The 22,687-nt window shown below is 37.2% G+C and overlaps 3 protein-coding genes across 3 annotated transcripts; 2 read left to right on the top strand and 1 right to left on the bottom strand.

Moving 5' to 3' along the window:
• The first annotated feature begins 5,127 nt into the window (after positions 1–5,127).
• On the top strand, positions 5,128–6,393 carry LOC115634460 (putative gustatory receptor 22f). Its single transcript, XM_030532185.1, has one exon. It carries the CDS (start codon positions 5,128–5,130, stop codon positions 6,391–6,393), a length of 1,266 nt encoding a protein of 421 aa, XP_030388045.1.
• Positions 6,394–7,899: 1,506 nt separating this feature from the next.
• On the top strand, positions 7,900–8,499 carry LOC115634459 (prefoldin subunit 3). Its single transcript, XM_030532184.1, has one exon. It carries the CDS (start codon positions 7,900–7,902, stop codon positions 8,497–8,499), a length of 600 nt encoding a protein of 199 aa, XP_030388044.1.
• Positions 8,500–12,540: 4,041 nt separating this feature from the next.
• LOC115634456 (neuropeptide CCHamide-2 receptor-like) lies at positions 12,541–15,771 on the bottom strand. Its single transcript, XM_030532180.1, is given in 5 exon segments — positions 12,541–13,031; positions 14,092–14,285; positions 14,352–14,530; positions 14,604–14,823; positions 15,494–15,771. Coding segments are annotated over 5 exon segments (1,362 nt in total).
• Positions 15,772–22,687: the final 6,916 nt, after the last annotated feature.

Genomic DNA, 22,687 nt, shown 5'->3' with positions numbered 1-22,687 from the left:
ACCTTAATGAAAAACAGCCTATATGATGAAGCTTTATTAGTTTAAAATTACACTCACTTCTAATAGTGTTGACGAAATTGTAAATGCCCGTTCGAAAAACAATATTATAAGGGTGTTATTAGAAAACTCATTAACCTTGAAGTGAAGTGAACCATTTTATAAATCTCAGTAATGAAATAGTACCAGTAACGAACAACCGATATTTATTTACATTAGTAAGTGTTGTTGAATAATTCTCCCGACTAAAGGCTAGTCTCATTTAAATATTTCAACTTCACATTGGTTTACCACCATGGCCCATTGCCATTTATATAAATTCACATTGAACCATTAGCTATGAGAATGCGATAAATGGAGCTAAACAGTGTACTGCACACTGGTAGTGGCTTGGAATAAAAAAAAAATTGTTGCAAATTGTGGTCCCACTTGGTCAATAAGGCGTGTAATTGTTATCAGAACTTTAAGAGTATGCTTCACTACGCTTTCGCCAAAGCACTTCAATTAATTAGTATGCTATCTAGATCAGCTTCTTCTGTCGATATTCCTGGCAGAAGTTATAATAAAAATTGTTTTTAATAGACATGTTGCCGGACATGTTGCCGAACAGCAATTGGAAGCGCCTTCTGTACGAAATCTACGCTCGCTTTGCAATTCTACTCGGAGTTACGGCCTACCGATATGACTTTGTCAAGGATCGATATATAACAACACGGTTTATGAAGTTGTTGGCTATTTTTGCCAATATTTGTAGTTTGTTGATCATTCCGTTCAATACTTATCTGGAATGGATCTCAAATAAGAAATTAGACAATATTACCGTGCTCACCTTACGGATTAACTCCTCCATTACTGTATGCTGTTCCGTACTGCCCGTCCTGCTTCGTTTTCCGCGAGACCGTATCAACTATGTCATTGCCAGGAGACTTGAGCGAATACGGCGTGTCTATCGTGTGCGTTTGGAACCAGCTAATGCTGGCAGGATTGACAGACTATTGGACCATATATATCTCGTGAAAAATACCACTCTCTGGCTTCTAGTTCTATCCGTCAATGTTCTGATGATGAACTCTGGTCACGACATGGAACTGAACCAACCGTGGTTGGGGAAACTCCTCGTGCTTATCTATGCATGTGAATGCAGTAGTGTGGACCTCACAAATCATATGCACTTTCTGTTCTCTTTGCGCATCTGTCGCATATACCTGTATATGAATCTTCGGCTGAGACAGATAATCCATTCAAAAGATGGAATGGCTTTGGAGCTCCACCAGATGCGTTGGCTACACTGGCAACTAGCTGACATAATACGGCAACTGAGTCGCCACTATGGCATCATCATTATTGCATCGCGTCTGGGCTTATTATTTTTTGCTTCAACTTTGGGCTATAATTTAATTATTTTCAGCTCATTCAACGCACCATTGCGATTTCAAGTTTTTGGCTGCGCTTTGTACGTGCTCATTGCTCTTGATACTTATTTACACGATTTGCTCTACGACATGATAATGCAAAGCTATAGGGAAACTACAATTATGCTCAGAGATCACTCAGAGACCATACAGCATCGGCCGCATGAAGACAAGGAGGTATGTCTTTAAGCTATTGGCTAATTCTCTAATTATAATATTTATTTGTACCTCAGTGCGAAATGTTCGCGTTACAGATTGCGAGCATAGGACTCCGCATAGATCCTTGTGGTCTCTTCGTAACTGGTCGAGCCACATGGCTCGGTCACATTGTTTGCATCTTAAGCTGGATGGTTGTACTACTACAGAGTCATTTGGCACAGCAAAAAATTACGGCCAACATTGGTCCATCTGTCCAATGAAATTTCATTTCCATTTTAAAGCAATATATGACATATACGTTATAAAATAAATTGTTTGTTCAATGAAACCAGAATTAGTCTGTTTGATCAAAAGATTAATAAAATTTTAACTTTTTGGCCAGGTGAAGTGAATTACTTGGCCGTCGGTATTGTAAAAAACGAACAACATTGTGTTGAGCTTAGATTTTTAAAACATTTTTCTTTCTTTTCATTCAGTCATCATTTCTTTAGTAGTTTTCAAAGTTTTCAAAAAATTAACGTATGTACAATTTATAATAAATTACTCTGCAAATGTGAAAGGAATATCTTTACAAATAAAAGCTAAAAACTTGTAAATTTTTCGTATCTTATTCAAAATAGTCTTCTTCATAGCGCACACCTTTAATTGGGTTCAAACTAGAGTAGAGCACGGGCCGTGTTTTCGGTCGTGGCACCTCGATTATATAGAAATTATTTGTGCAAAGTTTGGTTAAGGTAGCTTTTGAAATGTGGACGGTATTGACGAAACTCTGTAGCGGGAGAAGGGGGGAAAATTCCAAAAAATAAAATAAACTCGTCCTTTCTCGGACATAGGAGAATCTGGATACCAGCTTTGGTTATTCCAGCTTTTATATTTGCAAAGAGATCCTTGCGTTCATCCAGACGGACAGACGGACGGACAGACGGACGGACGGGCAGACATGTCTAGATCGATTTCTCTCGTCATGCTGATTAAGAATATATATTCTTTATGGGGTCGGAGATGCTTCCTTCTGCATGTTACATACTTTGCACAAACCTAATATACGTTTTTTATCCTAGGGGTACAGGGTATAAAACAAAGGAGTCAAAACGACTTTCCTTAATTTTTGGACACTAATAATGCAAAAAAAAAATTGTCTCGGCAGGTCAAGATTAGATTTTGAAATCTATAACTATATACATACGTAGTACCATTGATTCAGGAATTTGTGTGTTAAAGTACTAGAAAAAAGCAAAAAAAAAAAAAAAACAAATTTGGAATTACTGAGGCAAATATCAAGAATAACAGCTTTTCAAACAAGTGAACAAGTTTTTTTGGGCCGTGTTTACAAATATTTTCGTCGTGCGTTTGCGCGTGTGTGTTTCCAAAAGTTCATTTCGTGGACGTGTCGTGTCGACCCGAAAATAGTCGGCCCATGCCCATCTCTAGTTCAAACGCTTTATGTCATTCAATTGAATAATTGACAGGTCCTGTCGACTGGCACGGCTGTGTCTGTCAGCCAACGGAAAACCAACAAATTAAAATTTGCAACTTATTTGCTTATCATTATATTGGAAACAACAATAGCCTTTCCTTGAGCTTCCATATGGAGTGTAAAGTGTTTACGATTCCTTACATATGCGGGTAATAATGGGATGAAATGGTAGACACGTTATGTGGAATTAAAACCAAATCTACTCTTATGATTAAATGCATTTCTTTTAGCTTTAAACGATGATTAAAAATTTAATGTGGTAAAGAGACATCTAAATACTACATTTTCAATATTTTGTGTATATACTGGTTTTAATATGGTTTAGATTTCTAATAAACACTCAACAGTTTGTGCAGAAAAAACTCAATGAAGGGACTATTGAATTCCCTGCATCGTAGAGCTGCATTGACCCCATATCTGAATTGACTGACTCTATTGCGTTGTTTTTATTGTGTATATGACCACTGCGATGGCATTTTGATAAATTTTCAATTTATATGATTGAAGATGCATGCAATATATGACTAAGCTCTACCCCTCACTGTTTATTGTTGAATTGGCAGTCCCAGGAAGTGGTCTGCCCTCAATGCGATTGTGTTCCCACTTGTTTTCCAACACAAGCGTCCTCCGCAGGAGTATGTGAATGTAAGTACGCGTATACTCGTAAGAGTATGTCTCCATGAAACGCACACAAATCGATTTTCAATTGCAATATGCCAACGATAGTTCGTTGTGTGGGCGTAAATGTGTTGGTGACAATTTTGCATAACGCTTCCATTTGAAACCGTCACGGAGCAAATAGGTGGCTACTGCTTTGTTTGCCAAAGTTTAACGGTTGTCGAAAGTAGTTTCAACTGATTTGCATTAAAAATGGGAGACGTGTGATTGTGGGTGGCGATTGTAAAACACACTCGCATGGATAATAAAAGCACTCCCATTGTGTGTAAGCGGGCATTCAACTGATTTCATTTTGGTGTTATTGTGCTAAATGTGGCTTCTTTCTTAAGCTCTGGCTTAAGTTGGCAAAATATTATTTTTTACAATGTTCCAATACATGTTTTTATACAAAGGGTATATTAGATTTGTGCAAAGTATGTAACAGGTAGAAGGAAGCATGTCCGACCCAATAAAGTATATTTATTCTTGATCAGCATGACGGGAGAAATCGATCTAGACATGTCCATCCCCCTGTCCGTCCGTCTGTCTGACTGGATGAACGCCTGGATTTTGGAAACGACTGGGCGCACGTTAACCAAACTTGGTATGCAGACGCTCCTTGTCCCTAATCTATACTTTTTTTATTTTCCTCCCCTTTCCCCGCTACAGAATGCTGTCCACATTTCAAAAGCTACATAAACCAAACTTTGCGCGAGCAATAAATACACTACAATAATCCACTTTTTTTATTTCATCCAATTTCATCCAAGTCGTTCAATTCTAAGAAAAGTTATTTGCGAAACAATTTCACTCCAGTACTATGCCCACAAGCTGCAGCATCAAATTCGCTCTTCTTCTTCATTTTGCTTCTGCTAGATACGCATATACATTAGTCAGTGCCGGAAGTTTTCCTGGGTACAGGGTATTTAACTGTCGGGCTTGCTCGGCCATAGAGTTCTTTCTTGTTTTCACTAATCTAAAAGGATAAGAGGCTAGAAAACTTGTAATCTAATTTTTCACTTTCCCTAATGTTGGTATTTGAATAAAAAACATAACTCACTTCAACTATAATATGCAGGTTGCGTCTGATTGTATGCATACATAAGTGCATTTAGATATTGAATAAATTTACAAAAACTAAGCTTATAAGTCTTATGGCTTGCAAACAAAATTTTATTAAAATAATACTTTATTTATACCCATTCCTTATCACATTATGTTGAACTACAAAAAAATCTTCAATTTGACCTTTCTTTTTATACATACGAGTATATACTAATTAATTACAGTAATGCTTACATCCATGTCGTAATTATGATGACATTTCCGCAATTAGTGCGCAGATTGTCGTTGCTCGCCACAAACAATCCACAATGTTCGGCATTACTTTAGTGTTCAGTTTGCTTTTACCGGGGACCGCTCCTAATGACCAGTTCCTGGCATAGCCGGCTACGCAACGAATTGTTAATATTCGGATGCGCCTACTCGATTCTGATTGGAACTTTGAGTTATATTGTGGACTACTCGGATCGGCGTATTGTGCATAAGAAATGGTTTCGCATTTGGGCCTACATAATGAATATTATTATAATGGGAAGTATACCAGTTCTTGCACATTTAGTGAGCAACAAAGTGACGTCTTTGGAAAGCAATTGGCTCATGCTGCACACCGATTACGTTTTGGGAGGCGTACGACTAGTCCTTGTAACATTAATCATATTATTGCGGAGGCAACGGGAGCGTGTCTTGCTGCAGTCTACAAAGATATTGTTTGCAATGGATGCTCGCTATGCTCAGCTGCTTCAGCCGGTTCCAGCGTTGGATAAGAAATTGAATTACATGTATATAATCAAGCATATAACCACAGTACTACAGTCCGTCATCACGTTCACAACGACGCTCTTTATCATCAGAGAGATTACCTGGGAGGGTCTGTTGGTAGCCGTGTACTTGGCCAACGTTCAAAATGTTATTCACAGCACGCTCTTTCAGTTTTTCACAAGTCTTATGCATCTGCAAAGTCGTTTTCTGTATCTGAACCGGCAATTGAAATTGCTGCAACGATCTTTGAGGTTCAGCAATGACAAAATTGGTCGCCATAGAAGAAGGCAACATATCTATGCCATGAAGCAGCTAAGAGACATGTCCCGAGCTCATTTTATGCTTACAATACTCGCTCAGCGGCTAACTGATTGTCTTAAATATACCGCACTTGGCGCCCTCTTGGGCTTTCTGCTGCAGCACGTAATATTCGGCTACTATGGATTAATGCTGCTAGGCAGAGCAGATATTTACCTTTTTATGAGTAGTATAACGGTTGCCGTGGGAGGTTTTTTCTATTTTTTACTACATGTGGATCTGTATATCTTCTTCTGGAATTGCGAGGCTACGACAGCTGCCCATCATCGTACAGGTCAACTATTACGTTTGTATCATCAATTACCTCAATTGTCGCCCGGATTGGCCCGCCAATTGGAGCTCTTTTCACTGCAATTGGCGCAGAGTCAGTTCCAAATCAATGCTGGTGGAATGTTTACGCTAAATAATGCTAGCGCATTAGCTCTATCCGCTTATATACTTCACACCATTCTAATACTTGTACAATATGATTTTGAAAATCGCATTAAGACGCTGCGAAATCAGTTGGATCTTAAATGGAAAGCCGAGATTGAGGACTTTATCATGGAATAGTAGTAGAATGCGATTATACGTGCTTGAAATATGATATCTTTTACAAGAAAGGTTGCTTTTGACTTTAATTCATGTAGATACTTGTATAAATGTTCTATAAAAGAAAGTAACAATAAAGGGCAAATTAAATTTTTATTAATTATACAAAAAAATTGGTCGAAAATGGTTTGTTTTAATTACACATACATAAGCTTAAAAAAAAGAAGAAAATAAATCGAAGAAAACTACAACAAAACAAGTAGAAAAGCTAAAGCCGGGTGTCCCAACTTTAAAATACTCTATATGTGCAGAATAATTATGCGTGTATGTGTGTGTTTGTGTATGTCTCGTGTGCCTGTGCAAAGCAGTAACAACAACAACAGCGGCGGGCACTGCTTGGACATGTATACATATATGGCTATAACTTCCTGTTAAATCGACCAGACTTATAATCACTAACTGGAAGTATTTTCCGAATTTTAATGAAAAATTCTAAGAAATACGGGAGTTATGGAAAATCATTTTCTGCGTATTCAAAAATCAAAAATCAAATCAAAAAAATAAAACAAACTTGTACAGCGTACACACATAAGGTATCTTTGTGCAACATTTTGTGTCTCTAGCTCTTATAGTCTCTGAGATCTAGGTGATCATACGGACGGACAGACGGACAGACATACAGGCAGGGCTAGATCGACTCGTCTTGTCATGCTGATCAAGAATAGATATACATTTTTCAGCTCGCGCAAACCTAATATATTCTTGTACATTTCATGTACAGAGTATAATTTAAACCATACCGACACCGAATTTGGATATTTATGAGTATAAGATTATGAAAGGGGTCAGTTATTAGATTTAACAACATCGCTCTGGCCAGGGTATGCTTGTCGGCCAGAATGTTCTATCATATATCATACATATACATATCCAACAAGCGGTTATGGGAATATATATTTATTTAAAAGTAGCTGTCACTGTCAAAATACAAACAACTTACCTCCGTCGCAGCCCAAACTTAACTAACTACTCCATTTTCTAAATCAACTTAACTATCCTAACAAATAAACGTGAAGACGCATCGATATTGCCATTTTCATCTGTCCATGCGTTTGCTGTTTGTGAAAATGAGCTCAATGATCTCAGAAAGTATAAAGATAGATTATTATTTATTTTTAATGACCATAAGAACATTGAAGTATGAAGTATATTCTTATACTTGTATGTACTTGTAATTATTAGGTAAGGGAAATTTACTTTAGGCAAACTATAGTCTATTGCCTCCCCCTCCCGCTCTGGCATTTCGTTACTACTGTTCGCAATTTCTAATCTATATAAGTTAAACTAATCAGAACAAAACAAGCAGGCTTTATATTATTGATCCAATTTTTTATTCATTCGGACAATATTGAAAGCTAGGCGATAACATCAAAATGTTTGTATTTATAAGGCATATGAAGAAGACACTACTATCGTAAAAATAAGGATTTTAAGGATTTATTCAATTAGTATTAAAACGGTAACGAAATGTTTGCATTTATGGAGCAAATCGAAAAGCCCCCGCTGCCAGCAGGGAGTAAAACATACACTTTTATAGAACCTGCAGACTTCATTGAGGACATAGAGAGTTATGTAGCCAAAGCGGAGCGCAAGCCCTTTTTTGAGGAGCCCTTGTGTGTCCTGACTGAAAAATATAGTAATTATGGCGAATTGGCTCTCAAACTGGAGCCCAGTTATGCGGAGCAGCAGATAAATATAGAAATGACTAAAGCTAATCTGAAGCTGATCAAGAAATTTCAGGAGGAAAAAATTGAATTCATGACAAGGGTACAGCTTTTTAATAAGGTATACAAAGATGTATTTGTGCCGCCAGTGGAATCAGTTACTATTGTAATTCCTGGCAATGTTCACATGCAGTTCCCCCTGGATGAAGCCGAAAAATATGTAATCAAGCAACTTGGTCAGATGGTTCAGCAGCTGAAGATCTACGAACATGACCTTAACTACCTACGCGATCAGATGAGTACCACAAATCTGAATATAACACGTGTCTACAAATACAATATCGCGCGTAGTAAAAGTTCGCAGAAGCCAGGAAATGTGAGCACTACTTCTGGACAGAATTAAAAGCATTTGCATGGGTTGCAACAATATTTACTCTTGTGCTTATATTAATGAAGCAGTTATAAACATTTTGATAGCCATTAAAAATTGTGTTTTAAATGTGGATTTAATCTGCATTTAAAACTTCGCCCTAGCTAGAAATATATCTACTTTTACTACAACACATATGGCTTGGATCGGTTCCACGATTTTAGCCTGATTGTGGTCGGGTTTATTGTACCCATGATCCACTTAACCAGCAATATAGAGAATAAGCGCCTTATATATATCAGTAAAGTGTTAAGTATACCTTTCTTCTTCCTGCACTTCCGTCCAATTTTTTTTTTTAATACATTTCATTAGATTCAAAAGAGAGACCGCTATAGTCGAGCAAGCCCGACAGTAAAATAGCCTGTACTCTCCACAAAAAAAAAAAATTGTTTAAATAATTATTTAAAAAAATTGAATTAATTCATTAAATTAAATTAAAAGACATGCTTATGTTCAGTTTTAACAGCATACATTTACATCGCGTGCCTATGCGTGTTTATATGAGTGTATGTATGCAGCACAAAGTTGAATCAAAGCAGCAACAACAACAACAGCTTCGGGCAGCGATGCCGGCAGAGCTGCAGGCAGCGCATGAGCAGCGACTTTATTTACGGCTATAACTTTCTTCAGAATTGGCCTATCATGATGACACACGGACACATTAGCACTAACTGGATGTAACTACCAAATTGGATTTCAAAATTCCAAGAATTACGGAATTTATAAAAAAAAATACAGGAAACAGGGAGTGGGGGTGTATCAGAATAAAAAAATAAACTCGACCTGCCTAGGACTTAGAGGAACCTCGATACCAAGTTCGGTTATTCTAGCTCTTGTACTTCCTGAGATCCTTGCGCTCATACAGACAGACGGGCAGACGGACGGACGGACATGGGACATGGCTCTATCGACTGAGGGGTCTGCCACGCCTCCTTCTGTGTGTTACATACATTCGCACAAAACTAGTATAGCCTTTTACCCTTTGGGTACAGGCTATAAAAAAGTATCGCCATAGATTTTATTAGCACTTTAATTAATTAGTTTATCGTCCGGAAGGGTCGTGGTATACATTTGCTTTTCAACGCCTGTCGTCAGTCGTAAGCATAGTTCATGACTGAAAACATTGTCTATCGCTACCTCAGCTATTACTTTGCCTTAAATGGCATTGTTAGCTACTGTTACAGCTCCAAAGGCCGGATTCGAAGACCTGTATGGTTGCGTCTTTATGTAGACATTCATAATGTTTATATAGCTTGTAGCGTTCCGCTGGTGATGCTCCTCGGCTATCAGCAAACCGCACTACAGGATAAAAATCCAGTCACCACCTACACCTATATAGCCAATGTGACGCTCAATGCGATAATTTTCATGTACAGTATTGGCAGTCGTTGGCAACGCGAGCGGCAATTAACTAATATATTGAATGGTATGCTGCGTATGGAGAGCAAGTATTTCAACAGGCTGCCGCACCCTCTGAGCACTGGGAGGGACCTAAGGCGGCTAATGATACTGAAGGGGACTCTCCTGGTACTGCAATGGTTTGGATTCGTCGGTGCATACTTACAATACTGGCTCCACGGCAGTTGGCGTGATGTTTTCATATCGATCAGCAACTTAATGGCCCAAAGCATGCTGTCGGCGCTCATGTTTCATTATTTCTGCATCCTTTGGCACATGCATGTGCGCTGCCACCGCCTACGGATGCACTTACGGGCCGTGCTGCTGCGGCGAATGTGGCGCTGGAGTGAAAGAATCATCTGCCAACAGCTGCAACGTTTGCAACTCGCATATGGGGAACTGAGCCACTTGGTGCAGGAGCTTAGTCTCGCGTACGAGTGGAACCTGTTCTGGCTGTTGGCGCGCTCCGTTTGGAATAACATATTCATGGGCCACGTTACCTTTATTGTGCTGATTAGCGGCAACAGTCAACAACTGGTGTCGCTGCATCACATGGTGCTCGGTCTACTCGCATATGGGACTATTGTGGTCGACATGTATTGCTATGATTGCCTGGCCGACTGGATGGGCACTATGCCCGCGGACATTTTGACAGTGTTGCGTGGCTGTGGAAGATGGTGTGTCCAGGTGGAGCGCAGCGTAAGTGGACACTACGCCATTGAGAAAGACATTGATTGACGGCTTTTCTTCCTCCATTATTTGCAGTGTGAGTGGTTTGCGCTGCAATTGTCCTGACAGGACATGCGTGTGCGCATCTTTCATGTCTTCTGCATCAATCGACGACTTACTTTTGGCGTCATGTCGTTCATTATCATCTATACGATATGCTTGGTACAGGGCGACTATGACAATATATGGCAATAATTTTGTTTCTATACACAGCTACTAAATCAGTTGGCTTTGATTCTTTAATTAATTTGATTTTATTCTGTTAATTTAATAGAAATTAAGGTACATCGAAATAATACAGTATCAAATACTTATTATTTAATTAATTTTATGTTACTAAAAATATACATTTTAAAGGGTTGCAGCAATCATGCCTCGTTTTACGAAAGGATAATGTTTAAAACCACGTATTTTTTAACAGTGCATGCATTGACGGCAGCCCCGCATAAATTCTCTTGTCCAACTCGTTTAATTCTGTCGATTCAGACGCGGCAACATTTTTAATCAGTTTTATTCTGAAGCATTCATGCACACATCTTTTGTTCTCATTATCATGCACCATCATCATCAGCATTATCGTAGATGGTTTAAATTAAAATAAAAAGTTCATTTGGCCATCGCCAACGTTGACATAAACGTTGAGTGGCATCAGTGGAGACGACTACGACTCGTTGATTGATAAATGCATATTACTTTCCAATCTATACATGAAGTGGTTATATATATACTTGTATGTTTATGTACTTCCACTGCAATGTGAACGCAAACGAATTGCTGGATGTCGTAAAAGCTAGTTATTTGTCGAAGAGCTTAAACGAAAATTTGATTAATTATATATCGTTACAAGAATAACAAAAACAAGCATCGCTATTCATTCGAAAATGTTCTACTTTTAACCTTTAGTACGGCAAAGTTACATAAATATGCATTTGTCAGTTACTCGTACTCTTAGCTCAATTTGTTAATTTATTTACTTCCATACGTCACTCCAATTTCGATTCACTTCGACTTATTGTTATACGTCACTCATTAAATATACAATAGCGCATAATTAATGATAGTCGACAATGCAGCCAAAGTCGTATAATAGATTGTACGTCGCCTGACCCGACAAACTTTCGGTTTAACTTTTCCGGAAGTGTTGACGAATGTCACTTCGCTTCATTTTACAGGGCCTCCACCCCCGAGCACTGACAGTGCCACTGTTGTCATTTCTTGTTTGTGTTCAACTTACATAAATGAATTGAAAAACTTTGCCTTTCATGTTGAGAGACTCCTTGCTACGTGCAGCCCAAGCATTGGCTTCCGATTCCTTTTGTCTGCTTCAGAAAAGGCCGGGCTCATCATTGGATTCGCACAATTGTTCTCAGCGTGTTGACATTTCATTGTGCGCTTACACACGTCCAATTATGGAAAAACTTTCGTCTCGCTTAATGAAAGAAAATTTAAAACAGCGTTAAGGCGCTATTGTTTAATTTATAAGTGACGACCTCTCAACTGGAACACGATATGGCGGTCTCTTGTCTAATTACAACTAAAACAGATTCAATGTAATGGAATGTTTAGATCATTCCAAAAAATGGTTCGAGTTATGTTTATTAAACGTTTAAAACATTTATTTCTACTATTTTATCTAACATAATCACAAAGAAATACTATATATCTAATTAATAAAATGTTTGCTTTTTTCGGTACTCAACTTCCACCAATAATTTATAATATATTGACCATTAAATATTTTTATGTTTTTAATAAAAACAAAAAGAGAATCATAAACATCACACTCGCCTAATTGCGACCCAACTAATCAACAGTCCTTTATAGTTGATCTTCTGACTCCGACAGTTGCCTCTGGCGTTGACGGTGGAGAAGAACAATCATCGTATCTCATCTGGTCGATGGTCCGAGCGTGCTACTGCAATCGGGAGTTGATTCGAAGCACCGTCCATTGCCCCCTAACCTCGAGGAGGAGCTGGCAATGCTGCACTTTTTGCCTGCTGCCTTCAACATTGCAGTCCGTTTGAGGGGATCTGCCTCCACACTGGTCAAGTTATTTATATACAAAGAGGAGCGATAAGTGGAGCGTCGGAATGAGCTAACCACGCTGGTATCGAACATCCCCGAGCCATTTGAATAGTGACGCATTCCACTCGGTTGACTTGAGATAAACAAACAGCAGAGATAGCGATTAAAGTGGGCACGAAAAACTCCAGAAACGCAATACAGAGTGACCGGATTTATGCAGGAATGCAAAAAGATGGCGCAAAAACCAACGATGCGTACAATGTTCCAGAAATCGTCAAAATCTTCCTTGGCCGTGGGGTGCAGGTGGAACCACAATTCATAAAAGTGATAAGGAAAGAAGCACGCAAAGAAAACTGCAATGGAAAGCACATTAAATAAAGTATTATCAATCGGAACCACTAAAATTAAAAATAATCACGAAAATAGACAGAAATATATTTCAAAAGCTGAAGATTTTGTCTCTTCTCAAGGAGAGGACTTCAACTTTTAACTGTCCCCAACGGTTTGGTAGCAATTTGGTTATATTTCTGAAAATTATTTAGTTTAAAAACAAATCTTATGAAATATTTTTGCCATTAATCTACTTGACAATAGTACCAACACAAAATTAACGATAACAAGAGAGAACGCTACAGTCGAGCAAGCCCGACAGTGTAATACCCTGTACCCAGGTAAACTTCCGTCACTGATATGTGCCCATAGCAGCAGCAAAAAGAGGAAGAAGAAGAGCGAACTTGTTTCTGCAGTTTGGGGGGGTTGTACTGGCGAGAATTTGTTTCGCTAATAACTTTTCTTAGAATTGACCGATGAACAACAGTAGACAATTATATATAAATTATGTGTGCAAAGTTTGGTTAATGTAGCATTTGAAATGTGGACGCTATTGACGAAATTCTGCAGCGGGGGAAGGGGGGGAAAATTAAAAAAAAAAAATAAACTCGTCCTTACTCGGACCTAGGAGAATCTGGATGCCAACTTTGGTTATTCTAGCTTTTATAGTTTCTGAGATCCTCGCGTTCATCCAGACGGACGGACAGACGGACGGACAGACGGACAGACGGACGGACAGACGGACGGACATGTCTAGATCGATTTCTCTCGTCATGCTGATCAAGAATATATATACTTTATGGGGTCGGAGATGCTTCCTTCTGTATGTTACATACTTTGCACAAACCTAATATACCCTTTTTACCCTACGGGTACAGGGTATAAAAATTGAAGTCACTAAGGGGACAATTTAGTGGCAGATTTTAAATAAAGATTTTAAAAGATACACATACTTTTGACAAGCAACCACCCATGTAACATTTTGTAAATAGGAAGATTTCAGAAGTTGCGGATTTCAAATCGGTCAGGTTTCAAACAAAATTCGAATATAGCTAATATTATATATCAGGATGAAATATTTACCTATGACAAAAGCTACCACCAGGCGTGCAACATGACGACGAGCTCGTGCCTGAGCGTGACTCTGAACACTCAACTTGACGCCCGGCATTTCTCGAGCACTAATTTGTAGTCATCTGGCCATTAGGAAATACAACACCGAAATGATGGAGAGTGGCACCAGATAGTAGATTAATGACTTGGCCACGACCGTGTATCTATAAAATTTTCAAAATATAAATGTGTTTGCATCAATAGAAATATTTAGCAAGTTCTTCACTTACTTGGAATAAAGCTCCACATTCGTGCGATTTTTACCAAATGGCGTGCACACCTGAATCGTTAGGTTCTGCGCATCGTTTAGGACATATTCCTGCAAGTCGGAAACCACAAAGGATGGCATGGCCAACAAAATGGCAACCAACCATATCATCAGAGCCGTAAAAACCGTCAAAGGCTTGGTCTGCAAATCGACAGCATGGGCCTGTTTTGAAGTCTGGCTAACCGCACTAAGGTCTATTCGACCAGTCACTCACCTGTAGTTTGCGCAATGGATTGACAATGGCACAATACCGATCGGCTGATAATGCCGTCAATGTGAATACCGATACGCCTATTGATATATCCTTAAAGCATTCACTGATACGGCAAACAGCACGTCCATAGGGCCAACTGTCCTGCGTGTAGACAACTGAGGCTACCGGCACACAAACCAGTATGACAAGCAAATCGGCCATCGCAAGAGATAGAATGTAGCTAAAGATATAAAACAAGCTATTAGCTAAATAAAACAAAAAGTTAAAATTTTTAATCAATAAGTATATTAATTACCACCCTAGCGGGTATAAGGGCTAATTAACTGATCTCGAAAGGAATATATATACTTGCAGAAGGAATAAAAGCACTCCTGAATAGGAAAAGTTCATCTTACAAGTATAATGTCAATAATGTAACCCCTTAAAACTTTGACTTTGATTTCACTTTTCTAAACGAAAGCCTTAATCATATCCATTACAATTTTTCAAATTTAAATAAATGTTATTCAAACTATATTTTGTTGCTACACTAACTTTATACTTAGAACGAGTCTTATTAGTTTAACTTAATATTTCCTTACAAGATTGCGAAAATATATTCTTGAATTAGAAGGCAGAATTAGGCAAAATAATAAATAGTTAGGTTTGAGAAACATTATGTTTGATTGCTGATTAGTCTCGGCTAAAAATATATTGTCCGGCATTATTAACTTGTTTGACTTTTTGAAATATTAACTCTTGGAAATTTTAACTCAAATTTGGGATTGTGCCCTCAGCTTAAGGGCGAATAGGTCGAATGTAAAGAAAGTTATAGCTATAAGTGTAATCCCTGCCCATGCTCTGCCCGCAGCTGTTGTTGCTGCTTTCTTCTCTGGACTTAATCTACTCACGTGTTCGGTATGTTACGCATGGAACGATGTCGGCAAAAGATAACAACCAATGTACCGTTGCCCAACACCCCAACCACAAATATGAGTGCAAAGAGTGCACTCACAATGAAGGTTTCTGGGCGCTGGGCTACGGGCGTATAGTCGACGTCGAGATTGAAAATGCTGGCATTACTGCTGTGATTGCCACCCATTAGTAAATCGTCGTCGGCAATTGATGCTAACGCCCCTATAGTTGCTGCTATCCTTTCTGTTGTTGTTATTGCAGTTGTTGTAGCCATGCCTGCGATTGAAAGCAAGTGCTTTTATGGGGAATGTCAATGCGAATGGGTCTTAGCTCGTTTCGATTTTTCAGCTTAATTTTGTCAATAGTTGTAGCTGTAGGTCTTGTTGCTGGATGTGGTTGCTGGGACTGTCGCTTCAAGTGTAACTAACAGTTGTTAGTGCTGTTGTGGCTTCAACTGCGGCGTCGGCCGCTGCTATGTAATGCTTTTGGCGTTTGACGTGGCCGGTGGTTTACTTTTCTCAGTAACCGACTGTTGTGGCGGTTGCCATAAAGTTGAGGATTTCAACCTTCGCGGTTGTGCCTGCAAGCAGAGAAGAGAAAATTAAATATTATTATGATTGGGTTACAATAGACAACTACAATATGATGTTCAAACATTTAATATGTTGAACACGACATTGTCAGTCAATTGTATATACGTGTTCATCCTTTAAAAGTAGAAGAAATTTTAGCTTTAAATAGAAGTTTAAAAAGCGAGAAAATATTTTTGGTATCTTTAAATGAAACGGTTGTTTATAGTGTTAAGTACATTTTTTGTCTCTTTTTTTGTTTGTTATTTTTACTGATAATATTCACTATTGATAATAGTTATTAATTGGACTATATATATATACTTATACTATTTAAATTTCAGATTGATTCATAATTTGTTAAAAAAATCTTTGGTATTTAAAAATAAGAAGAAATGGATCAAATTCAATGTGTTTAATTTTTCTACTGTAAATATTGATGCATATTTGTCGCTTGGAATCGGAATGCAGACTAATTTAAATTATTCAAAAATCTTACTTGGTAGCTTACGAATATAAATACGTCCAATGTACACTAATAAAAAAGCACGGAGATTTCAATATTTTCATGTAGATTTAACTAGATTTAACTAATTTTACCATTGATTTTGCACCATCGTGTGTTTTGGTAGATTTAAAGTGTGTATATACTTCAATTTCAAGTTGAATATTAAAACATTTAATTTAAAGTGTGACGATAACAAATGATGACGTGGACGTGGATTTGATTCACGCCAAAGGTTTAGTTGTTACAAGTATAAAATATTTCTCAAATTTTTTGTCTACTCTACTGTATTTAACTCTTTTCAACTACGATCAATATTAATATTAAAGTGAAGAAAAGCTGATTGAATACACTAACTTAACACATACCTAACGACCACACATACGTATATGTCAAGGGGTTTCACTTTGTATTTATACCACACAACCACTGGAAACCGACTTGAGAATTCTAGTCAATTAAAGTTTATAGTAATAAATTTCTAGTATATTTAAATCGACCACAAAAAACTTCAAATTAAAGTTGAGAAAAATATTAAAATTTAGTATGGAATATAGTAAATTTAACTATTTGTTATTTGGAGTGTGTAGAATATAGTAAATTTAACTACACTCTTTAATAACAAAGTATTACATTTTTTTTTAATATTATTCATATTATATTCACTAATTGAACATGTTTTTAGTAAAATTTTCGAAGTTTTTGATTTGAATATGAAATAGTAGTAAAATATAAGTATATGCTCACTTAGTGCAACATTTAGTCTTATATGCTTCCGAGTTATGTGCATTAATATTTTATGCTACACTACACATACTTTCAATAAGTTCAGTATTTTAAAGTCCCTATATTACACATATGTAGTACATGTTTTTTTTTTTCGTTTAATATAAGCATTAAATCCGTGCATACAGGTTTAGCACATTAGCAAATATAAATAGCCTAACCTCGAGCACTTCCGCGTGGTGGCTTATGCTTATCTACATTTTTTGAAAAAACCTAATCGCTGTATCTACTTGTATGCCGTACATTTACATGTTAATTTTGAGATTAATTCATAATTGGTTCAAGAAAGCTCAAGTAAGAACAATGCCTTTTACAATAAAGTACAGATCTCTTTATAGTGTGTCTCTAAAAGGTAAAATTATATAATCGTTTAGTGTGAAATTTGATATGTAACACACAGGTATTCTAGATCGGTAGACGATTCGAAAATAATATGAGCTTTATATCCCCTAAGCCATAGGCATGCCAAGTTTGTGCTTTGTTTTTCTGTTGCAGCTGGCACTGCTCATTCTAGTTTTTCTCTTTTTTCACTTTAATTTATTCTGGATTACTGCTTAAGAGACGCACGGTCTATAAGCATTCATACATATATAGATTATTACATTACGCTATGACCCACTGCGCCAATTTTATTGCTCATCCCAAACTCACAATGTCAAAGAAAATTACACTCTGTGTTTTTGGTCTGGACCCAAATTTACGGCTTAGCTCTGATGCCTATACATATTTATAGCATCGTAAAATTTGCAATGGTTTTCTATATATGTATATATTTTCACAAGTTACTTATTCGTGTGATTGACTTACACACTGTCCTTAAAACCCTGTTCACTTTTTTGTACCAGCTAGGACGACTTGGGATCACAGAGCACTGGGAGCCGAAGGAGCCACCGTGCCACCGTTTCAAGTTTAAACTATGTGATTGTACATACTCGTGCATTATTAGCAAATGAAATAAATAATATTCATTATTCAAACACGCAGTACAATATTGCTCTGTAATGTGAACAAATTATACAGCATACAACAGGTGCCTGTTTTAACTCACTAAATAAATTCGAATACATATTTAAAGCAAACATGAACATATTTATTCCATTACAAGTTCATCTATCATGGTTTTGTAATGTTATACTTATATGTTCAATAGTGGAATTCTAGCAAAAACCATAGTCAACAAAGGAATTTCACTTCGAAGTGTTACACTGCCAAAAAAAATATTAATACTATCCCCAATCTTATTTTGACACTATTACGCTATTGTGCCATCTTCTGTTCTGGTACTGAACCCGCCTGCTCCGTTAGTGCCATGTGCGGGCTAATTGCTGTTTACTTCGGCATATCCACTGTGGTTTTCGTTCAGGTTGCGGCTAGCCAATATTTTTAATGAATAAATGTTGCCCTTTGGTTCATTAAGTTATTTTTGTCAACGTGGGCGTCCAACAGCTCAGGCAATATGCAAATGCTCCTTTGCACCCGTCCGAGCTGCCGTAACGAATAAATTCAGAAAACAAAGTATTCAACTTACGACGACTACGTAGCGCCAAATGACGCCCACACATGCCTCGTGTGCTGGTGATGTTGATGTCGCATCAATTGATGGTGTGGCATGCTACCATTTGGCTGTGATTTAAGTTTAATTTACTCGAACCTGGAGGAAGTATAGGTGGTTGCGGCTATTGGCACTGCGTGGTTCCAGTGCTAAATTTCGTTGGAAGCCATTTAAAGGCGAAAGACTTAAGAGAAAGCCAATCCAAACAAATTGTGTCACCCGCCAAAAGTTAAGACTGCCACGGGCACGTTCTTTGTGTTTAAGTTCCATAAAAAGCACCACAACCTTTTTAGGGGGTTTCGCTGCTTTACTTAGCTGCTTAAAGAAGCGTGTACACGATTTTCAGAGATATCATTTTTTCATGTTGTTCCGAGTAATTTGAGACATTATTTAATTTCATAGGCTTTCAGTCACGCCTGAAAGCTATGCGTTTGTTTAGGCCAAAGAAAACTTTCTATAGTCAATTTCTCCCCTATGTTTGTGTGGCTGTGCTTACGAGTATGTTCTTAATAACATTAACGGGACGACGCGACGTTGGCAGATGTTCTACTTCCCATCTGAGAAGTAACATTGTAGCTATGCTCATTAGATTGTACAATTAGGCAAAGCATTGAATTCAGAGCGACGTAAATTCATTTGAAAATTAATCCCCAAAATCAAATTTCCCTTGACTTGCTATTTGCCACTTGCCCTGTTAAGTGCCTATTCCAATTTGGCGCTGGTTGCAACAAATATCGCTTACATTTAGGCTTAGGCCTAATTGTGCAACGGTACCTAAAGACATGTGAAGAGAGTAAAAACAATTTGCAAGTCATTTTCTAAATTTTCCCAACTATGTGATATGTTTTTTATTACTTATTTTATAATAACCAAACCCAAATGGGTTTTAAAAAATTTAAAAATGATTTTTATGTTAACTTTCGACCTTGCCGCAACTTCTTAAAAATGCGCACATTTCTTAAAATAATATAAATAATTCAGAAAGAGATTTTACAATTATTAAATTAAATATAAAACAGCAACCAGCCCAATAATATTATAATTTATCTTACTAGTGTTTTAGAATATTATAATACAATATTACTTCAAATCAAATTAACATTCTTAAATGTGTGTGTACCTATTCATATAAAGAACAAATTTAAAAATTTGTAAAAATTAATGCAGCACAGAGTTCGGCCGAATAAGCAACAAGAACAGCTGCAGGGGTTACATTTATGGCTATAGCTTCCTTTAAAATCGGCCTATCCTGATAAAACTCGACAAACGGACATATAAGCACTAACCGGAAGTAATTGACAAATTAAATTTTATTAATTTATACAAACGGAGGTCTGAATAATCACATAAGTATAAGAATTCTGTATGCAAAGTGTTTAGTGCCTAGCTTGTTCTTATAAGTGTTCATACGGACAGACAGGCAAATATTTATTATAAGTATGCAAATAATTGTATTGTAATATTGCAATAAATAGGTTGAAATATTAAACAGAAGCGCCGGGCAGATATATGCCCACAGTGTATTCTTAAAAAAATGAAGTGGAAATAAATTTCCGGTCCAAGGTTGACCTTTTGTGCTCACCCAGGTGCTAACATCGACCATCTACTTTATTGTGCAAATGTTTTTACTGAGTGATTGTGTTGATTGCGCCATGGCATCCGGTTCGACAACGGCTTATAGCTCAGTGCCCTACCATGAATTGCAGAGCGCAATTGTTTGGTTGCTGATTCCTTTTTCCCAGCTCGCCATTCTCTTTTTATGTTATGCTACGTAATTGAAAATGTTTTGTTTCGTTTTGCAATGTAATTTACTTTCTATTTTTATGGTGAAAATAAAATAAACCATGAATTGTGTATAGATGTTCCCACATTCATTTACGCAGACCTCCATGAATCTCTATCTGTAGTCGGGCTACCGGCCATCCCTCAATTATTTTCAATTGCTTGCAAAATTGTGGCAGCTTTCGCTTCGCTTATCATGGCACGCAGCAGCAATGAAAATGCAACCGTTAGTATTCTCATTACGAAAGCGGCCACCCAAAAAATTGATCAAAATTACATAGCCGGACACACATATTGGTAGGCACTTGTGCCCTGGCGCTCAACAGGAGCAGCACACAGCAAACACGCACACGCGTGCAACTAAATTATCAAAACGGCGAAAAGTTTGTTTGCACATTTTAGGCGTTAGCCCGCCGGCCACTGTAAACACAAAAGAAAATTAATTACATACATATTGTACAGTAATAAAGGGCCTTACTTAATGCACTTGTATATCTATGAGTACTCGCACACCTTTCCGCTTGCCTAATCATTTATTCATGCGCCCATTGTTTATTTTGAGGAAAGAACAGATTATTTTGGGATTGCTTTTGAAATCCAAGATTATCTTGGGATTGCTGTCATAAATCGTAAAAATGAAATATTGAGCTTAACAGCACAAGTATTTAAGCGCCCACATTGATGGTCGTCCAGGGCTTACCTAATGGCCTCATATAAATAATGTGTTGCATACTTTTTGGGTGCCAAAACGAATTGACGGCACAAGTGCCTAACTTCATTAGTGCGCCTGACCGGGTGGAGTCAGTTTGCTCTTTAAATATGCACAGAGCACTTACACATATGAATAGATTGGTGTATAGCGTCGTCGACACACACACAGACACCAACGTAGCTATGTACATATATACATACACATATTTATATAATATGTGTACATTCGAATCAATTTTAATGACACTATTTGTACTCGATACAGCGGCATTAAGGCCCATGGCGATGTGGGCGATGTTATAAAAAGCAACGTCCGCACTGATTGCTTACGCCACAAAAAAAAAAAAACACACAAACACAGCTCTTATTCATAACATATATCAAAGAGTGGGTTTGTTCAGCAATTCATACAATACGATCAATTAATGGGGTTATTCAATTTTTGTTGCTTATTTTTAGCTTTCCTCACTATTGTGATGAATGAGTTGCCAACGAATTGGATGTTGTAGTTTAATTCGACATGAATGATATGCTTAAGCAAAACAATTGAAGCACTTTGTTCTATGTCCACTAAGCAGATATATACTGGGTTTTTATGCATATAATGATATACTTGTAAAAAATTTTTATTACCCCGATTCTGATCGACGTTGGATTCGTCGATAATAATAATAATTTTGTGTTGATGCATTTATAGTACCATCATCACCTATACAAAATAATTGAACTAACGGATATGTTTTTAACAGCCAGTCTCATTATTATGGGACCTGTGTAGAAAATATTCATTTCAATATGGAACGGCTAAGAACATAATTTCTCGTATTGCCAACATTTCTTAAGAACTTGCTTAATTTGTAAAAGCCTAATCATAAGTTAGCAACGTTTTTTATACGTACTAAAACTTTATTACGAAAAGAAAGTCTGCAAACAGGAAAGCAAACTTTAATAATACCAATTTTTTGCTTCAATCACCTGTCATCTCCTGAAAATTTTAAAGAAAGTAAAACAATCGCGACTTTTTCAATATACAACAGAAACTACATAGTTGCGACTTTTTATTTGCTGCAAGCAACTTTTTTGGGGTTCGTTCATTAACTGTTGATTGGGTTTTGAATATCTCTTAGACAGGCACTCTTTTCATTTCAGCTTTCACTCACATTTCATTTAGCAAAATCAAATTGGATTTTTATTATTTTAAGTCTTGGTTACTTTAAATGGGATTTTTCCGACATAATCAAATTAGATGCTTACACTTTTATAAAGAGATACCATACTTTTTTTT

Source organism: Scaptodrosophila lebanonensis, unplaced genomic scaffold (assembly GCF_003285725.1).
Source record: "Scaptodrosophila lebanonensis strain 11010-0011.00,11010-0021.00 unplaced genomic scaffold, SlebRS2 tig00000001-arrow-pilon, whole genome shotgun sequence".
Taxonomy (NCBI): Eukaryota; Metazoa; Arthropoda; class Insecta; order Diptera; family Drosophilidae; genus Scaptodrosophila; species Scaptodrosophila lebanonensis.
Note: the sequence above shows the minus strand (reverse complement) of the source record. Positions and strands in the feature narration are given on the sequence as shown.